The 26,833-nt window shown below is 43.1% G+C and overlaps 1 protein-coding gene across 2 annotated transcripts; it reads right to left on the reverse strand.

Annotated features, from left to right (window-relative positions):
• Positions 1–279: 279 nt before the first annotated feature.
• Positions 280–25,496, reverse strand: LOC309387781 (prostaglandin reductase 1-like). Of its 2 annotated transcripts, none has more exons than XM_081944589.1 (10): positions 25,279–25,496; positions 22,910–23,025; positions 21,580–21,625; positions 19,909–19,968; positions 18,627–18,794; positions 14,661–14,778; positions 12,553–12,708; positions 11,328–11,433; positions 1,234–1,352; positions 280–656 (listed from the first exon to the last, which is right to left on the reverse strand). In XM_081944589.1, exons 2-10 carry the CDS (start codon positions 23,013–23,015, stop codon positions 546–548), a joined length of 990 nt encoding a protein of 329 aa, XP_081800715.1. In that variant the 5' UTR covers positions 23,016–23,025; positions 25,279–25,496; the 3' UTR covers positions 280–545. The 2 variants fall into 2 exon arrangements, with proteins under 2 accessions (XP_081800715.1, XP_081800714.1); XM_081944588.1 differs by having other exon boundaries at positions 25,307–25,495.
• Positions 25,497–26,833: the final 1,337 nt, after the last annotated feature.

Consider the following 26,833-nt stretch of genomic DNA (forward strand, 5'->3'; position numbering starts at 1 on the left):
ATTGCACATTTTATACAACTGTGTGCCAAAATCGTATCCTTCACCTTTTAGCAGAAATGCCCAGTTCCTTTGTTGATTTTCTGCTTGCCAAAAAGGCTTTTTGTACAACCCACAAAAGTTTTGTTCTCTAGCAGTGGGGCATCATCTGGACAGCCACAGTAAGATTGAAGGTGAATAGCTGTAAATGCATATAATATTCATAATATCATAATACGTATGAACACAATATCTGGCTGTAGAAACTATTGATGGATAAGAAAGGATTCTGTATGCTTTGGCTTTTCAGACAGCTTCTTTTATTCAAACTGGATAACCTATTGAAAGAAAGATATAGCAAATCTTCTAAAAGGCATTTGTTTCTTTTGTCTTCAGACTTCACATGATAATCCTGATTTTCTGTGGTTTTGGCCACACTTGAAGCATGCTGGAGTGGTATAGTGGATTAGTTTAATCTTGGATCATTCTTGGTAAGAAGACAAGTCAGTCCGCAAGGAAGTGCAGATACAGCGATTTATAGTGTTTTCACAAGCCAAGCAGAGTGCCTTTTATACCTCTACTACTGCCTTTCCAAAGTTGTCTCCTTTGAGCATTCCCATAAACGCAGCTGGCATGTTTTCAAAACCCTTGGTGACGTCCTCGCGGCATTTAATTTTCCCCTATGCGAAAAGTGAAACATTCAAATGTATGCAGTTCTCCCTTGGGATTTAAAATCCAAGAATACATTTCTGCTCAACATACCAAAGGGACAAGACGAAAGGAAAGCATGACACGTGTGCTTTAGAGACATACCCACAGCCACACATTACACTGGAGTACACGTAGGTCTATTCCTCAATGCATTCGAGAATAAAAATAATGAGCAATGCTCACAGTAACTCCTGCATGGTTTTTCTCTACAGACCAAAATCTTCCCTTGGCCAAGTAGTGTTGCAAAGGGCAGCAAGTGTAATATGTGGTTTTGAAGTGATGGACTTGGATAAGGGAGACCCAGGTTCTGTAGTCAATTGCAGAACTGACTGGGCTAATTATTCAGCCCAGCCAATCTCAAAGGGTTGAACTTGCTATAAAATGAGGAGAGAGAATTCCCATGGCATGCTACCTTGGGCTCCCAAGGGAAAGGTGAGGTATCAAAGTCTTCCCTTTGGATTACACATGAGAGGAAGGGAGGGAGGGAGGGAGAGGGGGGGAGAGGGAGAGGGAGAGACAGAGAGGCTTCTTCTACTGTCAGCTTACCTCTTGAATCCATTTCAGTATTGCTTTCAGCCCTTCCTCTCTCCTATCGTTCCAACGTGTGACTATAAAACCTTCCATGTACAGCTGTTTCAGGACCATGGGGACCTGCACAAATGGGCCTAGAAGAAAGTTCAGAGAAGAAAAAGTTAGGAAGGTTTGTTCTGTCACAGCATATCTCCAGAAGTGGTGCCACAAACTTTCCTAACTTACTCGAAGCTTATCCAAAATGGCATATGTCTTGTTTCCTTGTTTTTGCCCATTTGAAAAAAAAAGAGTATTTTCTCAACTATGGTCAACGTAACATGATTTTGCAAAATTTTTGCAAAGTGAAATTGTATTGAGCCTCTGCAACGGAAGCATAAAAATAAGCGTGTCTCTTTCCAAATACGACCAAGTGTGCAAATAAAACATCAGCAAGGTTGCCCATCAAACTCATCTGTCAGGGTTCCAAGTAACACCCCTAATAAAAGAAGACTCCGGGCCTTGAAGTTCCTCAAAGTTCTATTTTATTAGAGATGTCATATTGGCACATCTGAGGTAACCCAAATCTGAAAGCTTCCAGGTTTTCCCTACCCGAATCAAAATCAAAGTTCCTTCCCCTGCACCCACATGTCCATCACATGGTCCAATCAGGCACCGTCCAAACTGGAGATGCCTCCCACTCACATCACTTCAGGTGCAGGGCAAGATGTCCTTGACTCTCTGAGAAAGGAATGTTATTTTGACTATATATCACCCATATTCCATATAACCCCCCCTCCCATTTTCCCACAGCAGAAAATACAATACAATACAATACAATACAATACAATACAATACAATAGTAGAGTTGGAAGGGACCTTGGAGGTCTTCTAGTCCAACCCCTTGCCTAGGCAGGAAACCCTATACCATTTCAGACAAATGGCTATCCAACATCTTCTTAAAGACTTCCAGTGTTGGGGCATTCACTGTTGTATTCTCGGAGCGTCCACCAGCAGGTGGCGCTAGAGGAGGACTGTCCACGCGCGCCCAGGATTGGTCGTTTTAAACAGGTTCCAGGGCGGCACGAGCATCAAGCCCCTATTGGCTACCGGCTTGACAGCTGGAGAATATAAATAGCTGTCAACCGGCTTTCAGTTCAGTTCAGTTACTAAGTTGAATAAATCAGTTACTGTTACTGGTTGTCTGTCAGTTATTACTGATACATAATACTGGCGACGAGGACGGGCGGATCCAACCCAGCAAAACAAGTTACAATGACAACTTCATCGATGTTCGCCCCATTTCGTGTGGAGGCAGAAACCTGGGAGGCGTTTGTGGAAAGGTTTGAATGTTTCCTCCTGGCACACGACTTAACAAGCCTTTCCCTGGAGAGGAAAAGAGGTATATTTTTAAACTACTGTGGACCAGAAATGTTCGCAACTGCCAGAGCTCTCTCAGCTCCCACCCCTGTACACACGGTGCCTTGGGAAACATTAATGGCAAAATTAAAAACACATTATGAACCGGCACCTTCACGTTTTGCAAGGCGACAAGATTTTCGCCACTGCATTCAAGGAGAGGGGCAATCCATAAGCCACTACGTGGCTGCGCTCCGTGCGGCTGCTATTCCTTGTGAATTTGCTGATTTGGACGAAGCCCTGTTGGAACAATTTATTTATGGTCTGAAAGACGTTAAATTACATCGCCGAATTCTATCCCGGTCAGACCTCACTTTGAAAATTGCCGTTGATGAGGCACGCGCAGCGGAGATGGCCGAACAGTCAACCCCTGACCGTAGACGGTTGCCACAGCCGTTGCCAACGGGACAACAGTTTCCATCGCCTCAAGTAAATCATCAACAACTAGCCTCCTCCATACAATCAGAAATTGACTTAGCAATAGATCGTCTGCAATCATTAAATTTTAGAGACAGTCGCGCCTGCATGAGCTGCGGCGGCAAGCACGCACGCTCAACCTGCCGATTTAGGTCAGCTATTTGCCGGAAATGCGGGAAAAAGGGACACTTAGCAGCAATATGCCGCTCATCCGCTCCTGACAACCGGCCACAAAATCAAAATGCTGCCTACCGTTTTTCTGCACCTGCCCCACCAAATCGCCGCCTAAATTCTCTATCCCTGGGGGACATCCAAGAATACAACCCCGAATGGGTTGTCGACTCAGCATCCGCATCTGCAGGAGGTCGCGGTAAGATGCACCTGACTATCTTCCTCGAAGGCCAGCCTTGCTCTATGGAGCTAGATTCAGGCTCAGCTCGCTCAATTATTTCTTGGCAAACATTATCATCTATTCTACCCCACTACAAAGTAAAGCAACTCAGCCCTGCAAACTGCCGCCTGAAAGACTACCAGGGAAACTCCATCAAGCTCCTAGGCTGCGCTAAGCTACTAGTTACTTATGGCTCCTTCACAGGCCACCTACCATTATTAGTGGTACAGGATCCCCTGGCCTCTTTATTGGGGCTCGATTGGTTCAGTGCTCTGGGTTTGTCAATAACTGGCATCCATGCAACGCAATACTCTTCCTTACCTACTAACAATTTCACCTCACTAATTGCGGAATTCAAAGATGTTTTTTCACCATCATTAGGCTGCTACAAGGGCTCCCCAATATCTTTAAACCTCGACCCTTCAATAGCTCCCATCAGGCTTAAGGCCAGACGTCTACCATTCGCCTTAAAGGCGAAAGTAGACGCGGAAATTGACAAACTCCTGGAACAAGGAGTTCTACAACCAGTTGATTTTTCCCCTTGGGAAACTCCAATTGTTGTTCCCCTAAAATCTGACGGTTCTGTAAGAATATGCGCAGATTTTAAAACAACAATTAATAAAGCCCTCCAAGCACATCCCCACCCAGTACCGGTAGTCCAGCACGTACTACACACATTAGGACGAGGTAAGATATTCGCAAAATTGGATCTAGCCCAGGCCTATCAACAGCTACCTGTTGATGAAGCCACAGCACTGGCACAGACAATAGTCACCCACCGCGGGGCTTTTAAATGTCGTAGGCTGCAATTCGGCGTCAGTGTGGCCCCAGGAATATTCCAGGGATTGATGGAGCGGTTGCTCCATGGCATTCCTGGGGTCACACCCTATTTCGATGATGTGCTCATCGCAGCCAAAGACGCCCCCACGTTAATAAAATCCCTACGTGCGGTCCTCCAAAAATTCCGGGCTGCAGGCCTCCATCTTAAGGCATCAAAGTGTAAATTGGGAGTCCCTGCCGTAGAATTCCTGGGATTCCTAATAAATAAAGATGGAATCCACCCATCACCAAAAAAAGTGGAGGCAATCCTTTCCGCACCAACCCCAACCAATAAGGTTGAGTTGCAGGCTTTCCTAGGCCTCCTCAATTTTTATTCGTCGTTCATTCCACACAAAGCGTCGTTAGCAGAGCCCCTCCACCGACTTTTAGACACTTCAGCACCATGGCTCTGGACCAGCCGCGAGGCGCAGGCGCTCGCGGCTGTCAAAAAGGCTTTGACAGCTCCACCAGTGCTAGCGCAATACGACGAGAAGTGGCCCCTGCAGCTAGCTTGCGACGCCTCTCCATTTGGAGTTGGCGCAGTGCTGAGCCATGTATATCCTGACGGCTCAGAGGCCCCCATAGCGTTCTACTCCCGCACCTTGTCCAAGCCTGAGCGTAATTATAGCCAGCTGGACAAGGAGGCGCTGGCCGCCGTTGCGGGAGTAAAACGTTTCCACCATTACCTGTATGGGCGGCCATTTACCCTCCTAACGGACCACAAACCACTTCTAGGCATTTTAGCTGGCGACCGCCCCACTCCAGAAATTTTATCTCCCCGCATGTCCCGTTGGGCGGAATTCTTATCAGCCTATAACTACACGCTGATCCATAAGCCAGGCATAACAATGGGCAATGCAGATGCTTTGAGCCGCTGCCCTTTACCGATTCCGGTATTGGACCCAGCTCCTACAGAAACAATCTGCCTTTTAGATGAATTGCAACTTCCACTGTCTGCATCAGACATAGCAATACATTCCAAAGCAGACCCCATCATCTCAAAAATAATTCATTTCGTCCGCAGTGGATGGCCTAATTCTGATATAGACCAGCCACTACTGCCATTCTATCGCCGCCGAACGGAACTGTCATCTCTCCAAGGCTGCCTCCTCTGGGGACACAGAATAGTAATCCCAAGCAAATTGCGCCAGGCACTGCTATCTCGTCTCCATGAGGGCCACCCTGGCATTGTCCGTATGAAGTGCCTGGGGCGCAGTTACATATGGTGGCCCTCCATGGATGCGGACATTGCAGCGTGGGTACAGGAATGCCCCCAATGCCAGCAGGTCCGCCCCGCACCACCAGCAGCCCCATCCAGAGAATGGGAACAACCCAGATCGCCGTGGAGCAGACTCCACGTGGATTTTTTAGGACCAATAGAGGGAACAACCTTCTTCTTGGTAATTGACGCGTGGTCAAAATGGGTAGAAATGTTCCCTATGCATTCCACTACGTCTGCAGCCACTATAAAAATCTTAGACAACTTATTCACAACACATGGGTTACCTGACATCATAGTGTCGGATAACGGGCCCCAATTTACTTCACAAGAATTTCAGACATTTCTCCAACGCCAAGGCATTCGCCACGCTCCCGTGGCTCCCTTCCACCCGGCGGCTAATGGAATGGCAGAGCGCGCGGTGCGCACGGCCAAGGAATCACTGGCACGCATGGCTCATTTGCCAATGCAGCAACGAGTAGCCACATTCTTAAGATGCCAGCACACCACCCCTTGCCCAATAACTGGCAAAGCTCCTTCCGAGTTGTTAATGGGAAGGAAACTACGTACGACATTAGACAGATTACATCCCTTTTACGCTACCCCTTCCTACCCATCCTCTCCCCCCCCTAGGGTTTTCATGGTAGGGGAAAGAGTGTTCGCTAAAAACTTTGCAGGGGATCCTAAATGGGTGCCTGGTGTTGTATCGGAGCTAACGGGGCCCTGTTCCTATAGGGTCCTCCTTGGAGATGGAAGAGTGTGGAGGAGGCACATAGATCAGCTGAGGCGAAGAGACACCGGTGCAGCGTCAAACAACTCAAATGTTCCAAATGTTATTCCAAGTTCACAAAGACCTGTTGACGCCGCCCATCAGCCCAGATCTGAGCGAACAACTAGCTCCGGCGGCCAAATCAATGATCCGATACCGGCAAGCTATCTACCTGGTGAGTTGGGAGGAGTTCCACGGTTTGGCCCTTCATGGACACTTCCTCGAAGCGATCCTCCCTCTACGGCGGCAGTCACTCCACAGCTAAGAAGATCGCAGCGCGTGCGCAGAAGGCCAACCAGGTTCCAGGATTACGCATGCGCGGACAAGGGGGAAGGAGTGTTGTATTCTCGGAGCGTCCACCAGCAGGTGGCGCTAGAGGAGGACTGTCCACGCGCGCCCAGGATTGGTCGTTTTAAACAGGTTCCAGGGCGGCACGAGCATCAAGCCCCTATTGGCTACCGGCTTGACAGCTGGAGAATATAAATAGCTGTCAACCGGCTTTCAGTTCAGTTCAGTTACTAAGTTGAATAAATCAGTTACTGTTACTGGTTGTCTGTCAGTTATTACTGATACATAATATTCACAACTTCTGGAGGCAAGCTGTTCCACTGATTAATTGTTCTAACTGTCAGGAAATTTCTCCTCAGTTCTAATGTGGCAGACCTGAAGGCCCGATGTAAAAAATGGCTTCCAGGCCTGATACCATCCTTTGTTTTGTGATCCAAGGCTGCTCCTTAACTAAATCTAGGCTGATTTTCTTGTTCAAACACAGCCAATTTTTGGTTTAGGCTGTAAAGTGAGGTCAAGAAAACGGCAGTGTTAAAGATATGTGAGAATCATTGGAATGAGTTGCTCTGAACGAGACAGCTGTGGCTCGGTCACATTTTATCAAACTAGGCCGCAGGATTTTGCTGTTCTACTTGCATTGGTTATTTGTCTCATCCCTGTGAACACATGACTTGCTGTGCCATTTTTGTATAGCAGGTGACAAGTGTTTTAATGAAAACAGTGACATCTCACATATCTGTTTCACAGCTGTCTCATCTTATCTCACTCTTTACCAACATACTGCATGCTTTTCTCATACTTAAACTGGCCCGTTGAATGTCTGTCTTGAACATAAACAGCCACAGGTAGACTATATTTGCAAGTCCTTGACTTACAGCAGTTCATTTGAAGTTACAACAGCATTGAAAAAAGTGGTATGTTCGTTTTTCACACTTACAACCAGACAATTGGCAACTGACTCATATTTATGACTGTTGCAGTGTCTCTTGTGACCTCCTGACAAGCAAAGTCAATAGGGAATCCAGATTCACTTAACAACCAAGTGACTAATTGAACAACTGCAGTGATTCGCTTAACAACTGTGGCAAGAAAGGTCGTAACACAGGGGAAAACTTCACTTTCACAACCTTGCTTAGCGAAAGAAATGTTACGCTCAATTGTGGTCGTAGGTGGAGAACTACCAGTATAGACATAAGGACATCTTTTCACTGAGACCATGTTAAAAATTGGACTGAACAAAAAATAATATAGCAAGGAAGGTGTTGAACTAAAAGCAGGAAGATTTTAAGATTGTCCAAAGCGGGAAGACCTAATGTCTAGTCAACATTCGGCTACCGCAGCTCATTGGGTGAGATGGAGTTCATCATTCTCTCTTAGCCCAATCCTTCTCACTTGGTTATTGGGGAGGAAAATTGGAAATGGGAATGCGGTGTATGCTGCCTTGAGCTCCTAAAAGAAAACGTAGGCTAAACAACAAAAACCCATGTTTTCCACCCCACATTTTACCTATCTAGATCAGGGGTATCAAACTCAAGGGCTACGGGCTGGATCTGGCCCATGGGGTGCTTAGATCTGGCCCACAGGGCCATTCTGGAAACAGCAAAGGACTGCCTGCAGTGTCTCTGCCAGCAAAAATGGAGCTTGGGAGGACTGAGTGTAGGCCGTCCTCTGAATTCTGTTTTTGTTGGCAGAGGGCTGCAGGAGACTGTCGCAGCTGAAAATGGAGCTGGGTGTGTGTACGACATGAAGTCCTCCCAAACTCCATTTTTGCTGGCAGAGGACTGCAGGAGGCTGTCCCAGCCGAAAACAGATGTCTGGCACCCCCCTGGCCACACACACACCCGGCCCCCGATGTCAAACACTACCCAGACCTGGCCCTCAATGAAATTGAGTTTGACACCCCTGATCTAGATCTAACTCTTAAAACAGCCACTGTTGGTGGTATGTACTTATGAGGAAGCATTGGCACTTCGGTGCAAATGAAATAGTTGGGGAGGGGGAGATGGTTTTGCACACAGAAGTCACTGTATCTCTTGCCTTCTAAAAGTGTAAAACATTCATTTCAGTCTTGAGTTCTAGCTGGGGGAAGGCTGATCTGGTTACCACCTGCAACCGAGTTTCTTTAAATGGTTTGAAAGTAGCGGTATAAGACTTCCACTGTTGCTAAAAATAGCTCAGAACACTATTCTGCTGCTATTTCTGCTGCATATAGATCCTAAATATTGGCTGGAGTTCCCAGGTCTTCAAAGGTGGTCCTTCCTAGCTGGATACAATTGGGTTCAAACAACTGTTAAAATCAAATAAACTTCTTAATAGCTTGTTGTAACTTCTACAAGGAATTATGTCTATGGTGAAAATGATGGAATAGCATCAGGGGTGGGCTGCTGGGGGTCTGCAGGGGTTCAGGAGAACCTCTAGCTAAGATCCCACCCACCCGGCTACTCCCAGAAGTCCCCACACAGCCCGTTTTGGATGCAGGTAAGCACAGGGTGTGAGTGGAAGCTCAGGGAGAGCAAAAAACAGGCTTACCAGAAGTTTGGGAAGGCTGGAAACGGGGCCGTTTCTGGCTTCTGGAACCTGGGGAGGCTGTTTTCGCCCTCCTGGAGGCTCAAAGAAAGCCTCTGGAGCCTGGGGAGGGCAAAACCGCCCTCCTCCCACTGTGGTGCAGGAGGCTGACTAGGCCAAACCCAGCATGGCCATGTCCACCCAGCAACTGGGCAGGAGAACCCCTTGCTAAAAATTTTGAAGCCCACCCCTGAGTAGCATAGTGTCTAAACCAGATTATTGATCAATTAAACTTTCCTGGCTGTAGCCTGGCAGAAAATAAAAATTAAGAGAGTCCTCATTTGAAACGGAAGCTGACAAACTGTATCTCCTTAGCTCATTGGAAAGTTCAAGAGGACAGACATAATTAGGGACTGAATACCAAGGAACCGGTTTTATACGGGTATCAAATATCTTCCATGAAGAATATACAACTTTGGTCTCAGCAGGTGAAAGCACCAGACAAATCCTATCTGAGATTGGGAGATGAGCAGGATCTGTTTGGATGACAACCTGAATGGGAGACCATCAAAAATCCCACAATGGTCAGTTGGAATGCAAAGTTGAAAAGGCATCCAGGAAGACAATAACTTTCAGTTTTGTTGGTAACAAAATGATAAACACCATCCGTGTCATAGTCACAAGTCACAATTAACACGAGGAAATGTTCAGCTTTTAAAATGCTACTATATAGTGTTTCCTAATAATCATGTACTTCTCCATAACTTCATGAGACTTTAGAGAAAGATATTTAAGTACTTTGATTTTTATTGACTCTGGTTCTCAGAACCTTCTACACAAAATGGGGGGTTTCGTTTTTGGCTCAGTGTTGTGTGACTCTGGGGGGTTATTGAACAAACCAGATCCACGTAATCACTTCATGACTGGCCTCTAGTGGCCTGCAACAATTAGCATCATTCATTCACTTTCAAACATGCAAGTTCACAGTTGTTGTTGCCACATAGTCAGGTTACCCTGAATGAATTCTGTTTCAAAATAAAGTGTTTTTTTGTTGAAAGGAAGAAAGAAAAAGAAAAAGGAAGAAAGAGAGAGGGAAAGAGGGGGGAAGGAGAGAAAGAAAGAAAGAAAGAAAGAAAGAAAGAAAGAAAGAAAGAAAGAAAGAAAGAAAGAAAGAAGAGGGAGGGGAGAAAGAAAGAAGGAAAAAGGAAGGAAGGAAGAGGAGAGAGAGAGAAAGAAAGAAGTGGGAGGACAGAGGGAAGGAAGGAAAAAGGAAGGGAGAGAAAGAGAAAAAAAGAAAAAGAAAAAAGAGAAGGGAGGGAGGGAGGGAGAGAGCGCTAAGAAATATTGGATCTGGTTAGTGCCTGAATGAGAAACTAGTTAGGAATATTTAGCTGGTGCAGAGTGCGGCAGCGTGGGTAGTGTTGGTGGCCCCTACAATACCACTGTTCTGTCAGCTGCACTGGTTACCAGTCTGCTTCTGGGTGCAATTCAAGGTGTTGGTGATCACCTTTAAAGCCCTTCATGGCATAGGTCCAGGTTATTCACCCCACTGGGATTGGCTTGTACCACTCATGTCGGCAGAGCAAGTATACTATGGGTCCCATCAGCCCTATTATTCCAGCTGACGGGGTCCAGGAGGGCCTTCTCTGCTGTTGCTCCTGCCCTCTGGAACAGCTTGCCCCCTCCCCCCATGTGAGGTTCACCGCAACCTTCTAGCTTTTCATAAGGGCCTAAAGACATGCATTTGTTATGTGTTAAATTAAAATTAAGAGAACAATATAATAACAATATTGATCTTTTAGAATGTTTATCATTAGTATTTGACGGTAACTTAAATATTGATTATTCATTTAAATTTAAAACACTGCTGTATTATTATCTCTGTATGCTGAAATACTTGGAGGTCATCTTTGTTATATATTTGTTTGTTGTATTTTTGTCACTTTTTAATCTGTCCTGTTATTCCCCTGCTTCCCCCCCCCCCCACAGTTTGCATTTTAATGTTTGATTTTGAACCTCAATAACAACATTTATAAGAAACAAGAGAAGAAAAGGGAGGAATAGAGAAGGAGGAAGGGGAAGGAGAAGAAAGAGAAGAAGAAAGGAGAAGGAAAAAGAAAAGGAAGGAGGAGGAGGAGGGGAGAAGAAGGGGAAGGGGAAGGAGAAGAAGAAGAAGAAGAAGAAGAAGAAGAAGAAGAAGAAGAAGAAGAAGAAGAAGAAGAAGAAGAAGAAGAAGAAGAAGAAGAAGAAGAAGAAGAAGAAGAAGAAGAAGCAAACAGCATGCAGAAAGAAAAATAGATTTCTACCTTTCTTGAGCTGGGTGTCATTATACAAGGAGATAGCACCACACACCGCAATTCTCCCAAATGGATTCATTTGCTCCAAAACAACGCTGGAAAATTCTCCTCCCACCTGGTGGAGACAAAGACAACACAACATTTGCTGAGACTAAAATACTCAGAGGAGGGATATTGTTGACTGATCTACATGGAATTATTTTGAAAGAGCTCGACTAATACCCACAATCTGTTCTTAGAAACAGAGATCACAGGAACAAAATGTAGGATTTTGCTTTGGGAATTTCAGGCACTTAAACATCTCCCAATCGAAGGAAACAGGAGGTCACATCTAATACTAAGGCCGTGAATTTTCAGTTCTGCCATAAAAGTTTCCCTTCCACTTTTCTTTTTGGCAAGTCTACCTAAAACTGCTCTGCGTAAACTGCTAATCCAGCAGGTGAGTTCTGGAAAACCAGAATAGGTTGAAAAAGAGAGGACAAATTTGAGCTGCCAGTGAATTTCCTTCTGCTGGATAGAAATAATCACGTAACACCTTCACTGATTTTTCACAAAAATGGCATCAAAAGACAAAATACTGTTGCTCTGATCAAGTATTTTGGTGAATGTAAAAGAGGAGATGGGGGGGGGTTACCTCTGAGAATGACTAAAGATACTGTACAAGCTGTTGTGAGTGAGAGGGCCTTCAGAGCCCAGGGAGGATGTTTTCGCCCTCCCAGAGGCTCAAGAAAAGCCTCCGGAACTTGGGGAAGGAGAAAAGGGCCCCAACACCACCATGGTGCAGAGGCTGACTAGGCCACGCCCACCATGGCCACGCCCACCCAACAACCGGGCAGAGAACCCATTGTTAAATTTTTTGAAGCCTACCCCTGGCTGCACCCATATAATGAGGGTCACACATACACATACTTCAGTGATTCATACCTACACTGAAAAATGATATCTAGAAGGCTCAGGGGAGATATGGAGTTGTCCGTTTAGCTCCCAGAGAAGCCAGTTTTTAAAATCTTAGTTTTGCGATTATTGCCATTAAGTATGCACTTTACATTATGCAAGGAGACCAATGGTGTATTGCCTTGGAGAGAGGAATGCAAGGGATGAGAGGGGTGTCCCAAAATATTAAAAAGCTTTTCTTTGCCTGGGCCAAAGCAGCTTTTAACGACAGGGAGTTCCTTCGATCAGCTTCCCTTCCTATCTTAGGCCACTTCAAAGCTGAGCTCCATCTTGTACATACGTTATCAAAATAGCAGTCGTAGCCGTCGGGGGAAGCGTCCCTCAGCGCCTGCTCCAGGGATGTCACCGTTTTATAGTTAAAGACTTCGTCAAAGCCAAGCTCCTTAAGGTAATCCAACTTTTTATCAGAGCCCGCAGTGCCGACCACTTTACAACCCTGCCGGTTAAAAAAAAAAAACAACAGTGAAGGATAAGTTCCTTGGCAAGGCTATGCGAGTTTCTTCATAAACCATCTTCAACAGATAGTGATGACAGGTAGGCAGAGATGGACAGGAGAGATTGGATTGGGTTCACGGGATTAAAATGGATAAAGATAGCTGTAGGGCAGGGAAGGAGAGAAAGCAAGAGAGAGAAACGGTATCATAGTAGAAGCCAGTTCAAAAAGGATGTGTTAGCAAGTAAAAACCAAAGCAACACCTAAGAATTATAATTACGGTGTGGTCAAGGTGTGAGATATAGTAAAACAAAAGGCCATGTGAGCAGAAATAAAATCCCATTGATCACATAGAGAGTATCATGGCTGTGGGGCACAAAACCAAGAATAGCGAGTTTTCCAAACTGAATTCTTTATTGTTTCACATCTATCGAAAAAAGCCTGCCAGACTTGAAGATTCTGTTTTCTGCACCTACTGTGAACTATTAGGGAGGATCTGTCTTCATCCTCTTTCTCTCACACATAATATCTGGGCTGAGTTGTCTTTTACTCCTCTGGAATGCTCCTCCCTCCTGGGAATCACTACGTACCATCACAGTGACACTTAAAAGAATAACACCAACCTTTTATGGAAGAAACTTCCACAGATAATAAAATTAAATTAATTGCAATAAAAACACAGCTAAATGAAATTTGCCCACTGGAGCAAAACACACCAAAGCCACATGGAATAAAAATAGGTTGGCAGTGTTAAAAGACATATCTCCTCTATGGAGAGAGTGTATTGAAAAGATGCTATGGATGGGACAAGTGTTACCTGACACAATTGAGAGTAAGTTGAATATAAACTTTAAAACAACAGGATGCAAGAATGACATAGAAAAAGATGTTATACTGAACATACAAAAGACACCAGAAAATGTCTCAATAATCAAAACAGATGAAGTGAATTTACAAAATAAGCTTATTAAACTTTTGCAGAATTTTATAGAAAGGGACAAAGAAAAAAAAAGATAAGAATCATGTTCTAAAACAGGGCTGTCAAACTCCCTGCCCCCAGATCGGATGCATCGCACACTGGCCACACCCATGCCCGGTTTAGCAAAGGAGGAAAAAGTCCCGATACGTTATATGACGACGTGAGTTTGACACCCTGTTCTATGACTTCATCTGAAAGGTGTTGAAACAAAAGAAAGGAATATGAAATTTTATTTATGTTATCAAAGTTAAAATGGATGTTACCTCTGGTAGCCATTAATGGACTTTTGCTAACCACAAGGCCAAAATGATGAGATTTTGTAGATTTGTTTATAAATAAGAGTTGGGCTATTGAGAAGAGATCATTGATCACTGATATTGAAGGGACATCGAGAAGAGATGGTGGTAGTGTAAGAAAAGGTGATAAGTTTCTAAAATTGTTTATACTTATCTTGAAATAGGAAAGTCACTTCTTTATGTAGTTCTTATTGTATTTTTAATTTTTGTTTTTTATATTTCTAATCGTTTTTTGCATCTTCAATTTTCTCTCATTTTTTCTTTTGTATTAGGTTCTACTGTTGTAAATTGTAATCTTTAATAACGATTAAAAAGAGTACTTTTCTGGATGCAAAGAATGAATATAGACATCCTATAGAAGCCACAGTGATATCCCCAAAACATTATAAAAATGAGAATAATGTAATTGGCATAAGTCACATCATAATGTTTCGATGCGAAGGTTATACAGTGTGTAGTTGGGTTCAATGAGTGATGCGTGATGTCAGGTATCATATTCCCCCCATCCCATGACTAAATGGGTATGTTGCAAATGAGGTATTTATGTGCAGAATCTTCCCTATCAATCAATCAATGAAAGCACGTGGAGGTAAATAGACCAGAGATAAGCAAACCAGAGCTTTCCATTGATCAGGCTCTTGGAAGTTGAAGTCAGTCCAAAACGTTTCATATCCACCTACCTTAATTTTAGCAATCTGCCCAACCACGCTGCCCACAGCACCAGCTGCTGAATTAACTAGGACAGTTTCTCCTGGTTTGGGCCTACAGAGTTCAAATAGGCCAAAGTAGGCAGTAAGACTGGAAAAGGAATTAAAAGTTTGTGCAATTAAACAGTGACACCATGATATGTGCAAAACATAAAAATCAAATAGGATTCAAATACGAACATTCACCACTAATGGGAATAACCTGATTACGTGCAACAAATGTCTTTAAAAGTACCACAGAATAAGGTGACATTCCTCAACCTTGAGGGCTAGTAAACACAATGGGAATTTTGAAATAATACCAATAGTCCTCAACTTACAACAGTTCATTTAGTGACTGTTCAGAGCAGAGGTGATTTGCTGCCGGTTCGGTCCGGTTCGGCTGAACCGGTAGTGGTGATTGGGCCTGAGTGGCAGAACCGGCAGCAAAACATACGCTCAGCGAACTGATAGTAAATCGGTTAGGAACCCATCACCAGTTCAGAGTTACTGCGGAACTGAAAAAAAGGGACTTATATTTTTTACGCTTATGATTGGTACAGCATCCCCATGGTCACATAATCAAAATTCGAATGCTTGGCCACTGGTTCATATTTATGATGGTTGCAGTGTCCTGAGGGTCATGTGATCAACTTTTGCGAGCTTCTGACAAGCAAAGTCAATCAGGTAGCCAGATTCACTTAACAACTGTGTTCCTAATTGAACAACTGCAGTGATTCACTTAACAACTGTGGCAAGAAAGGTTGTAAAATGGGATAAAATTCACTTAACAACTTCCTCCTCACTTAGCAACCTATCCACTGTAAGATTTCAAATACTTTCACTCACCTCAGGAACAACAAGGTTTTATGGATTTGTTTATGAATACGGGGTTATGGGAAGAAGAGATCATTGTTTGTATTATAAGAGAAGGGGATAAGTTAGTAAAATTATAAGCTACTATATTTGTTATCTTGAAATAGGGAAAGTCACCCCTTTATGATTTTATAACTGAGTAGGCAGCTATATATACATTTTCTAAAATAAATAAATAAATAAATAAATACAAAGAATTTAAAAATTCTGTGAAAATACCAAGAAGAAAGATAGGAAGGAAAGGAAACAAAGAGAAAGGGAAAGGAGAAGGGGAAGGGGAAGAAGAAAGGGAAAGGAAGGAGAGGAAAGAGGAAAAAGGAAAAGAGCTGAGATTAACTAAAATGAACTAGAATATCCATTGGAACAGTTCAGCTTTAACATTTCCTGAATATATTAGCCAGTTTTTAGCCAGGATCTGTATTAGGGACACCTATCTACCCTCTCAGATTCCCTCCATCACCTTACCTATGTCTGCCATTCTGTGGGCAGGTGGGTCACCTTCAGGGGTGGGTTCCTGCCAGTTCTAACCTCTTCTATAGAAGAGGTTCCACAAATCTACAGTGTCGTTTAGAACCGGTTCCAGCTCCCTCCCCCTGCCTGTTTGCACATCATCAAGATGAAGAGCGAGAGGAGCAATTCTGGGAGTTGAAGTCCACAAGTCTTAAAGCTGTCAAGTTTGAACACCCCTGGGGTTATTTTTTTTCTAAAGGTTAGGGGTGCAAGGGTCTTGTAAACTTGACAGCTTTAAGATTTGCACACTTCAATGCCAGAGTTCCTGAGCCAACATGACTGGAGGAGGAATTCTGGGAATTGAAGTCCACAAGTCTTAAAGCTGTGAACACCCCTCGTTGTTTTTTTTAAAGGATTAGGGGTGCAAGGGTTTTGTAACTTGACAGCTTTAAGACTTGCACGCTTCAAATGCCAGAGTTTCTGAGCCAACAATTTGATTGCTAAGCAAGAGCGTTTTACAAGTTGGCCACGCCCATCCAGTCACATGACTGCCAAGCCACTCCCACCCGGTCACATGGCTGACAAGCCACTCCTACCTGGTCACATGGCCGGCAAGCCACTCCCACAAAACAGACCACACCTATAGAAGAGGTTCTAAAAAGTTTTGAAACCCACCACTGGTCAACTTCCAAAAATTGGAATGCAGATGCCTAGAATTTCATTTTCTAAAAAACGTCCTCAATTTGCACCTAATCCTGACACAAACATGTCCTAGCAAGGTATTCTTGCTACTGTGAGTCACTGCCTTCATTTTGGCCCCAGCCTAACAGTAAGCTAAGTCTTAAATCACATGTAGCTGTTCCAGCTTTACTTTAGTGTTTCCTCTTTCTGCTGGTAGAAGCCCAAAATTATTTCAATTTGTGTGAAATCTGAGATGCTTCCCCATTTCTCCTGTAGGTGGCACCATGGAATAACCGAAGGGGAAAATATGAGAGATCCACCTCATATCTCTTGTCTATTGGGGGCTGAGGTGGCACCTCTCCTTGTGTCCCAAATACTAACTTCGACCACCCATCTTTTTTTTTCTAATGGGGGAAAGGGTAGACAAAGCTGCGCGGTAAAGCAGAAGAGCTGCCTTTCTCAGAGTGTTGGCAATCGAGGACTACCTGTATAACCTTTTCTGCTAGCCTAATGGACAGCACTTTAACTGAACCATGCAGAACGGACCTAAAAATAAATCCAGGAAAATTTGGAAATGAAGCTGATGTTTGAGGCTGGCATTTTCTTTTTTAACATTGTAGTTTTTTGTTTAATTTAGTTATAAGATAAAGATAGATCGATGGGAAAATATGTGGCTGAAAGGCCTAAAATTCACTGTAAGTAATCATGTAAAAGAAAATACTATTACAAAATTGTATGCCATTGAAATATGACAGCAGAAAAACTTTCTAGAATATATAAAGGTATTTCAAATACATGTTGGAAATATGAAACCATGAAAGGTAAATTTTCATGCTTGGTATATCTGTAAAAAAGCCAGAATTTTTTGGGTTCAAATACACACAACGATACAAAGAAATGTAAAGATTAGGACTTAGTTGGAACCAGAACCTTTCAGTTACAGACCTCTGTTTTTATACATGGTAAATGCAGCAAGATTATTATACTGTATGCATAAAACTCTGAAATACCTACAAAGGGGGAATGATTGGTAAAGGCGACAAAATGTGCAGGGATGTCAAAATTGACTTGGAAAGGCAATAACTATGTTGTGTAAAAGAGCAGGCAGAGCTAGGGTGAGGTGAAGTTAAACAGGTCATCAGCTTAGTATCCTTACATTACCACAAATGATCCATATCCAACCCCCACTGAACCTTATCTAGCACCAATTTAGTGCTGACCGTTAATTGACTGGATGCCTGTGTGTAGGCTTGAATAAATCTTCTATGTTGCAACCTAACATACAATCCTGATCCTTTGCGCCTGACAACTCTTAGTGACCGGAAACCCTATTTGTACTTTTTGCTGAAAGGAGAAAAAAATGAACTTATGAAATATGGGTCAAATGATTAGAAAAGATAGAATATGGGAAGAGGCAACCTGTTATGCAATCTTAAGAAGGCTAAAGATAAATACGTTTATTATAACTACTGTTAAAAAAAATGTCTGGAGCTATTTATTTATATTTATATTTTGTTATTTATTTCTTTTTTCATTTACTTATCATTTTTACTTTAGATCCTTTTTTTCTTTACATTTGTATTGTTTTTACTTTGCAAAAAACCTCTAAATTATTTTTAAAAAGAACATAAAAAATAAACACACTCAGGGAGGCCATGGGACTTGGTTAGGACTCAAAAAGACATTTCTGGTCATACTGATGTTCAGGGATCCTGCATAGGTAATCAGGGAATGAAGAATTAGGCTGACATCCTCTGAATACTTAAGGACATACAGTACCTTTCCCAGGTAAAAGGTATTTTTCACATAGGCTCCAATTGTGGAACCATCAACCTTAGTTTTTATGACCTATGCAGCACCATGTTCAGCTGAAGACCCATGTAGCAGAATTCAAAGACTGGGTTACAATCCATCACATTACCTCCATCAAATACATGATTAGGGTACACTTACCCTGGCATGCCAATTGTTCCAAGAGCCAATGACCTTGGAAGATTTTCTGGCCAATTTGGAAGCAGTGGTGATAGATTTTTGCCATCTGAAATAAAATGTGTGGTCCAGCCCGCATTTGCCACAACAAAGGTTCCTACAGGAAATGAAGGATTTGTGCTTTCCAAAATCCTTTGAAAAGAACACAGGTACCTAGTTACACTAGTCAACAAAGAAACTTGCAAACAAATTGCAAACCCACAACCAGTTTTTAATAATTTTGTCTCACTCTCTAGGACGGAGCAGTGTAACTCACAATCTGACACTAAATCATCACAGGGAAATTTTATGTTGAGAGTGCTATGAGAACATTCTGGCCGTATTTCAAAGCATTCCTATTATTCTGTAAAGCCCTGAATAGCTTTGAAATATCTAAAGCAGCATTTCCTTCCATCATTTGAAAAGAGGCCCCAGAAGAGAAGCCAGTCATCGTCCCTGAATTGGAATATTTTCAATATCAAGTTAAGAACTTTGCATGCATTCAGAACTTGATGCTATTACTTTTATCAGTTTTTCCCACTGAATCTTTTGTTAATGTTTTTTTCAGGTATCCTTGGAACAACACCAACGACACAGCTTGCTTTACTGTAGATTCTACTGGAATATTCTTAATTATGCATTTGTTTTTTTAAATTCAGACAAAGCCTCGAAGTCTATCAAATTGACAGGACTTATTATTTATTAGTAGTTGATAACCCGCAATTGCCTGGGTATTTATTTATAGGATGAAAATGTCCAGGCCAAACGTAATTTCTAATGTTGGATTTTCTCCCTTACCAGAGGGAGCCCTCTTGTGGAGTACTGTGAAGCCGTTACCATGGCAACTCCACTGTGCTGTACACTAGAAGCCATTTTACGGCAGTACTGTAGAAGGATTTTAAGGCACAACAGGCTGTATTTTAACAGAACACACACACACCGAGGGCTGTTAGGGGTGTCTTACCCCTATAATATTTTTTTCCAGAGAGTAAGTAATCTGTCTACCAAGCTCGAGGCATTCCAGAGTTATGCTGGAACATACACACACAGCCATTTATATATATATATAAATTCTTTACATTGAAGCCTTAATGAGGACCTTTCACAATTTTTTTGATTCTACTCACACTTGTTTCCAACAGAAAACAGATACAAATGTGGATGTTGTTTTACTCTTCATTTTATTGCCCAATGCCCAATAACTTCACCTGGAAGAAAGGAAGACCAACAGTTTGTGGAACAGGAAATAAATCAAAGTAGATTTTACCTTGCAACCTGGGACCCTATCATAGTGTCCCCTTCCTTCATCCCTCTCTTACTGTATGCTCTGCAAAACAAAAATGAAGCAAAAGTCAACGTATGAATTTTTGTTTAAAGAAATACATGGGACCAATTAATGACTGGCATGATTGACAGGCTTAATTCACATTAGGGCAGAGGGACATAAATGTAAGTGATTTAACTTGGACTCATGTCAAACTCATTTCACAATGAACGTAGGGCAGAGCCTGGCTTTTATGACATGTTTTGTATTCAGCAGCAGAGGCTGCTTATTTAGGTCACATGAAAGTACATAATTAGACATCAATACAAATTACAACAAATTGAGGGAATTCTTCTTTCAGGACACAATGTAGGTACCTGTTTGCACTACATCAAAAGCCTTTTGGTGTGTTCAAACAATGACTAAATGCTCTATTTCTGCAGACCATGAGAAACCACAAAAATATGCCAGTATAATTTGTTTTGGCTAAATGTCTTTGGCTAGAACAGCCAAGCTATTAGTAGCCATCCATCATATCTAATAATAGCATTTTTGAAGTATAATCCTTGGGACATGTATATTTGCCTTCAGTGACGTGCAGTGAGGTTTATGGCTGGTGAGGCTGGTGACATCATCAGGAAGGCGGGGAATGGGACCACGTGTGCTGGAGGCTAAGGCTGCCTCAGCCTCCAGCACACATGATCCCATTCCCCGCCTTCCTGAGCGTGCTCCGCCGGCTCACACTCCCCAGTCCTCGAAAGCAACTGGGGAATGACGAGAACCTTCCTGCCTCTGCTGGACTTTGCGCGCTCCTCGCGACTGCAATAAGTCCAGCAGAGGCAGGAAGGTTCTTGTCGTTCCCCAGTCGCTTTTGTGGCTTCGTCATCCGGGAGCGCCGACAACATTTCTGCCTCCACAGCTCCCGGGCGCGGACGGACGGAGGTAGCCAGAGTGGCACCGAGGCAGTCCGGCGGGCGAGCGACCGAGGATCAGGATGCCTGATCCTCCATCGCTCGCTCGCTCTTTCGTCCGCCCGGACCGCCTCGGCATCGCTCTGGCTACATCCGTCCGGCCGCGCCCGGGAGCTGCGAAGGCAGAAATGTTGTCGGCGCTCCCAGATGACGAAGCCACGAAACCGACTGGGGAACGACGAGAACCTTCCTGCCTCTGCTGGACTTTGTGCGCTCCTCGCAACTGCAATATACGTCCAGAAACGGTTTTTGTGGCTAATGGGGTTTGGGCTTCCAGCCCAACAGCCCCTGCCACTTCTGGACGTCTATTGCAGTCGCGAGGAGCGCGCAAAGTACAGCGGAGGCAGGAAGGTTATTGGCGCTTCCGAGAACCCTCCTGCCTCCGCCGGTTGCCCAGCTGGCACTGCCCCGCGCGCGCACCTCCTCCTCCTCCTCCGTCCTCTTCCTCTTCACTCCCCAAAAGCTCTTCTCCTTACCGGAACTTAGCGGGAGCCGTGTAAAAGGGATGGGAGGAAATATATATTATTATTATATATTATTATTTCATGAAGAGAGGTGAGGCTCTGCCTCCCCTGCCTCCCCTGACCGCACGTCCCTGTTTGCCTTCATTCATACTAAATTACAATAATTAGGAGAAAAGATCACTGGTCAGAATAAACTGGGGTTTTAGTATTGAAACACAAAGTCAAACAAACTGTAGTACCTCATATAGGGATCAACACTGAGAAACGTACTTTCAAGCAGCATCTCTGAAACAAAGAAGAAAAGATTATGAAAGAGCTAATGTACTACTGGAGAGAAAACTATCATTCGATAATCTTCTGTTTTCTTTTAAAAGAAACCAGGAAGGAGTGGACAGAATATCGGAGAAGTACACTAATCTGGAAAGGCAATCTATGTGTCAGTGTTCCAATGAATCCCCTAATTAAACCATGCGTCTCTAGCCAAGCTTCAATAGAAATCCAGATATTTATTAGGAACAACATGTCGGCACATACCCAAGTGAAGCCAATTCTGACCCCACGTAATTATGACCCTGTTTCCCCCCTCCGCCCAGAGTGTGTCATAAATCACATTCTCCAACTGGAGCACTTTCCCAGGCTATAGAGATCACACCTCTCTGGCTGCTGTGGGTAAGCTGGGAGACAGCCTTGAAAAAGATATGCCTGGAATGTGCTTTGGTTTGTGGCTGCCATGCTGCATCGTCAGTTTTCCATCCCTCCTTGCCTTTGGCAATTCAAGAGCAGGCCAGGGATGCTTTTCGAGTTGATATTATGTGCATGAGGGAAAGAGTTTCTTTATCCCATGCAATTTTACAATTATACAAAATGTGTAGTTTTATACTATGTTTCTGTTAAAATTCTTATTGTTACAAGCATTAAGAAAAAAACAAGTAAAAAATGGAAATACATTATACCAATAAAGGGAATAGCAAGGAATTACACATTTCAAAATATTTGTTTTATTTGTTTATTCATTCAGTTAGAGGACTGGGATGGAGAGCAAAAAAACCTAGAGATTTTGGAGTTGGGTGAATAAATATTAAAGCATGTCCAACAGCATTCTTTTCGTGTAAGTTGTGTGATGTTTTTCTCAATGAATTTTTCTGACCAAATTATGTAAGAGGAGGTCACGTCAAAAACATATTTTCTAAATTCATCAACTTAACACTGAAAACAGTCTTTCATTTTATATATTCACATCCAAACACTCTCGGCCCATGATTTAATTGATCAGCGGTCAATCATATAGTTTCTCATTTTCCAATCTTGACTTAATTTTACTGTTTCCACATTCATTTGTGAATTTAAAAAAAAAGTGAATGGTCATATATGAATTTTCAGGATTTATAAGCCCCCTTAATTAACATCTTTGAAGACACTTGTCATCATGCAATTTTTCAAAGCACTTTTCTTAGTGTAATATATTTAATGTTTTCTGCAAGATATGCATCTTTAAAAAAAACACTAGGACAAAGGTTGTTGACATGGGGAACGTGTAATACAAATGCACAATCAAGTGATTCCTCTTACCTCCATCGTTTAGACCTGGTAGGTTTATCTCTATTAATTCAAAGTCACTCTGCTTAGGAAACCCTTCAAAATGCTTCTTCAGGATCCAAGCCTTTGCCCTCACCATTGTCCACAACCTGAATGATTAAATAAGAATTTGGCTTCTTTAAAGCAATAGCACTGAGACTTATATACCGCTTCACAGTGTTTTACAGCCTTCTCTAAGAGGTTTACAGGGTCAGCATATTGTCCCCAACAATCTGGGTTCCTCATTTTACCCACCTCAGAAGGACAGAAGGCTGAGTCAACCTTGAGCCAGAGAGAATCGAACTGCAGGCAGTGGGCAGAGTCAGCCTGCAATACTGCATTCTAACCCTGCACCACCATGGCTCTTGTTTTTCCTTTAGTGCAGTGATTTCCTGAAGTTTAGATTCCCAAGAATTATTTTTCTCTTGGCCAAAGCTGGCAATACCTTTCACTCAGAAAGTCCCAGATTTGTTTTATTATTTCTAGAACAATAGATGCCCTCAATGCAGGCAGAGGACAATCCAATTCACAACACATGCCCTTTACAAATACAGGTAGTCCTTGACTTACAACAGCTCACTTACTGACCGCTCAAGTTACAGCAGCACTGAAAAAAGTAACTTGCAATGATTTTTCACACTTATGACCGTTGCAGCATCCTCATGGCCACGTGACTTACATTCGGATGCTTGACAACTGACTCATATTTATGACATCTGCAGTGTCCCGGGATCATGCAATCACCTTTTGTGAGGGCTACTTGGATACAGTTAGAGCTGATAAAATGAAAAGTACATTCAATCCCTACTTGCATGTATATTAGTAACAGCCTCAGAAACATTAGTTCGTTGTCTGCTTTTTCTCCAAAGCCTATAAAATCTCTGGGCAATATATTCATATGACTGCATCAGAGGTGGTATTCAGCCAGTTCTGACAGATTCTGGAGAACCGGTAGCGGAACTTTTGAGTAGTTCAGAGAACTGGCAAATAGGTTGTCCCAGCCCCCCCCCCCTTCCGCTGCCTCCCAGCTGATCTTCTTTTGTTGCCCGGAACAGGAGAACGGAGCTGGAAAGCAGGTTAGTGGGGTGGGGAGGGAATGGGGATTTTGCAGTATCCTTCCCCTGCCATGCCCACCAAGCCACGCCCACAGAACTGGTAGTAAAAAAAATTGAATCCCACCACTGCACGCAACTCCATGCCCAACATTACTTTCCACCACACAAAAAGTCACTTTGGTGAAGAGAAATGAGAGAGAAATACGGTGGGGTTCCTCCATGAATAACTCCATGTGTGTTAAGTCAAAATGATCAGAAGTCAACATAAATCATGATTTGAACATAACTATGTTAATAGATTTTTTTAAAAAAATTAGATTAGCATTCTGTGACCACAGCTGTTTCTTGGAACTCATGCCTTAGTGCGATTTGTGAATCAAGAGAATTGTGGCATACTCAATGAACCATGGTTAATCTGCAGTCTATTTTATTTTATTCAAAAAGTGAAACAATTTTTTTTAAAAAAATCAAAGTTAATCTGCAGTTTCCTATGATATGCAAATTCATCGTTAATTTCAACAGTTATTTCTCCTAGATTTTGTTACTTTTAATACTTGCTTACCTTTCCCACTGCAATACTTTATTTTCATAGTGCAAGTGTTTGGTTTTCTAGATCAACCCCTCCTCCCACAATACATACATTAAACAGTAAACAGTAAGAGTTGGAAGTGACCTTGGAGGTCATCTAGTCCAACCCCCTGCTCACGCAGACGACCTATCCTAGGGATTCGAACCACCGACCTTTCTGATCGACAAGCTCAGTGTCTCAGCCACTGAACCATTAAGTCACGCTAACTTTTAACCTTTAAATTTAACATTTAAGAGCATTTCTATTCATCACTTGACACACACACCCGCCCCCCCCCCGGGGGGTTGTACTAGATGACCTACGAGGTCCCTTCCAACTCTATTAATCTGTATAATCTCGTTAATGACAATTATGATTCTATTACACTCTAAAACCGCATGGCGCTTTTAACATTAAGTTTCTACATTAATTTCCAAACTCTGAAAAGTGCAGTGTGTGTGTGTAAATATCTACACGAATCGGCCAATCATTTGTTGAATAAGACAGCCACCAAGCTCTTTCCGAGTCCCCTCGGGCGAACAAGCCCAATTTTTTTTTTATTTCTGTCGTTAAAAAAAACACAAAACACCCCGATCTTCTTAAAACCGGCAGCGTGGAAAACCCAACCCAACGAAAGGTCGCCTCTCCCTGCTTGGGCTGGGGGTTGGACTAGATGACCTACAAGCTCCCTTCCGATTCTGTGCGTCTGAGTATGTCTATTGTTCCAGTCCGCCGCTTACCCGGGTCCCCGCGGCTCAATCGACTAACCTGCGCGGCAACCCGAAGCAAATCCTATTGTGCAAATTCCCGAAGCGAATCGCTTCCTTCTCCTTTCCGTCAACTGCTCGGATTTGGGAGGCGAGTTGGCTGACAGCCGTTTAAATTCTTGTGCAACCTCTTCGCGCAAAACCTCCCCTCAAAGCTACGCAGTTATCAACCTGTTGGGAAAGGCAAGGCTCTAGTAGTAGATCTGCTCCCCGGGCCTTTTTGCAGGCGGGCGTGTTCTGCCATCGCCCTGCATCAAAACGAAGACCCGCCTCGTTTTAAACATTAACTTCCTTTTCAAAGGGGATCGGCCTTACAGATTAAGGGAGCTATAAAGTTTTTGAGACCTTTGAAACACATTATCGAAAGCAACTAGGCTATGCCCTGGCATGTTTTTTGCTGTCAGCAGAATGAAGTAATCCGGGCAGGACGGGACAAGAAGCAATGGATGGAAACTAATCAAGGAGAGAAGCAACCTGGAATTAAGGAGAAAGTTCCTAACAGTGAGGACAATTTACCAGTGGAACAGAAATTGTTGCGTATAGAAATCGTGGGCGCTCCATCACTGGAGGTCGTTAAGAAGAGACTGGACATTCACTTATCTGAAATAGTATAGTTTCTCCTGGTTGAGTAGGGGCCTGGACTAGAAGACCTCCAAGGCCCGTTCCGGCTCCTATTCTATTCTATTCTATTCCATTCCATTCTATTCCAAATGGAAACTGATATGTGTCTAGTTCTTCTGGTGTGCAGTGTCATATACTGTCATTTTGAGGATAAAGTTGAAATAATTTATGTCCAGGTCTGTAGATACTTTCACAACCCTCTTTTTGACTCGTGCAGTATACAGGTCCTCAATGGAAGGCATGTTGGTAGCATTTTCCCCCCTGCAGTTCTAATTATCCATTGAAGTCTGTGACTGTCTTGTTTAGTCGCAGAGCCAAGCTAGACAGTTATAGAAGTGCAGATGACAGAGTCATGAATTCCTCTGTAGAACTGTATCAGCAGTTCCTTGAGCATTTTGAGGTTTCTGAGTTGGCGCAGAACTAACCTTCTTTGCTGTGCTTTTTTGATGACGTTTTTGATGTTAGGTGGATTTCTACGGTTTTGAGTGTGTTTAGTTCAAGATTGTTCAATCTCCCAACTGTATGCAGATTCGTTGTCTCGAATGAGACCAATCACTGTTGTATCATCTGCAAACTTTAACAGAGGGATCTTTTGAGATGCAATCATTGGTATACAGAGAGAAGTGGAGAGAGCACACAGGGGGGGGGGGGAGGCGCTGTGCTAATTGTACACTATCTGATGTGATTTTGCCTAGCTTCACCTGCTGCTTCCAGTCTGTTAGGAAGCTTATGATCCACTTACAAGTGTGGTCAGGCACAGCTAGCTGATTTAGTTTAGTTAGAAGAATATTTGGAATGATGGTATTAAATGCTGAGCTCAAGTCTACAAAGAGGACCCTTGCATAGGTCTTTGGACATTCAAAATGTTGTAGGATATAGTGCAGAGTGATATTAACAGCATCGATTT

The sequence above is a fragment of the Natrix helvetica genome (assembly GCF_964273705.1).
Source record: "Natrix helvetica genome assembly, chromosome: 2".
In the NCBI taxonomy this organism is placed as follows: Eukaryota; Metazoa; Chordata; class Lepidosauria; order Squamata; family Natricidae; genus Natrix; species Natrix helvetica.

What these genes read in the sequence shown, in the direction of transcription:
- LOC309387781 (XM_081944589.1), bottom strand. Translation starts at nt 23,015, where the DNA reads ATGGTGAGGGCAAAGGCTTGGATCCTGAAGAAGCATTTTGAAGGGTTT. An exon ending in ACCAGGTCTAAACGATGGAG is followed by an intron (nt 21,626 to 22,909) that starts GTAAGAGGAATC and finishes TCTTTGTTTCAG; the next exon opens with AGATGCTGCTTGAAAGTACG. An exon ending in ACGACTGCTATTTTGATAAC is followed by an intron (nt 11,434 to 12,552) that starts GTATGTACAAGA and finishes TGTCTCCACCAG; the next exon opens with GTGGGAGGAGAATTTTCCAG.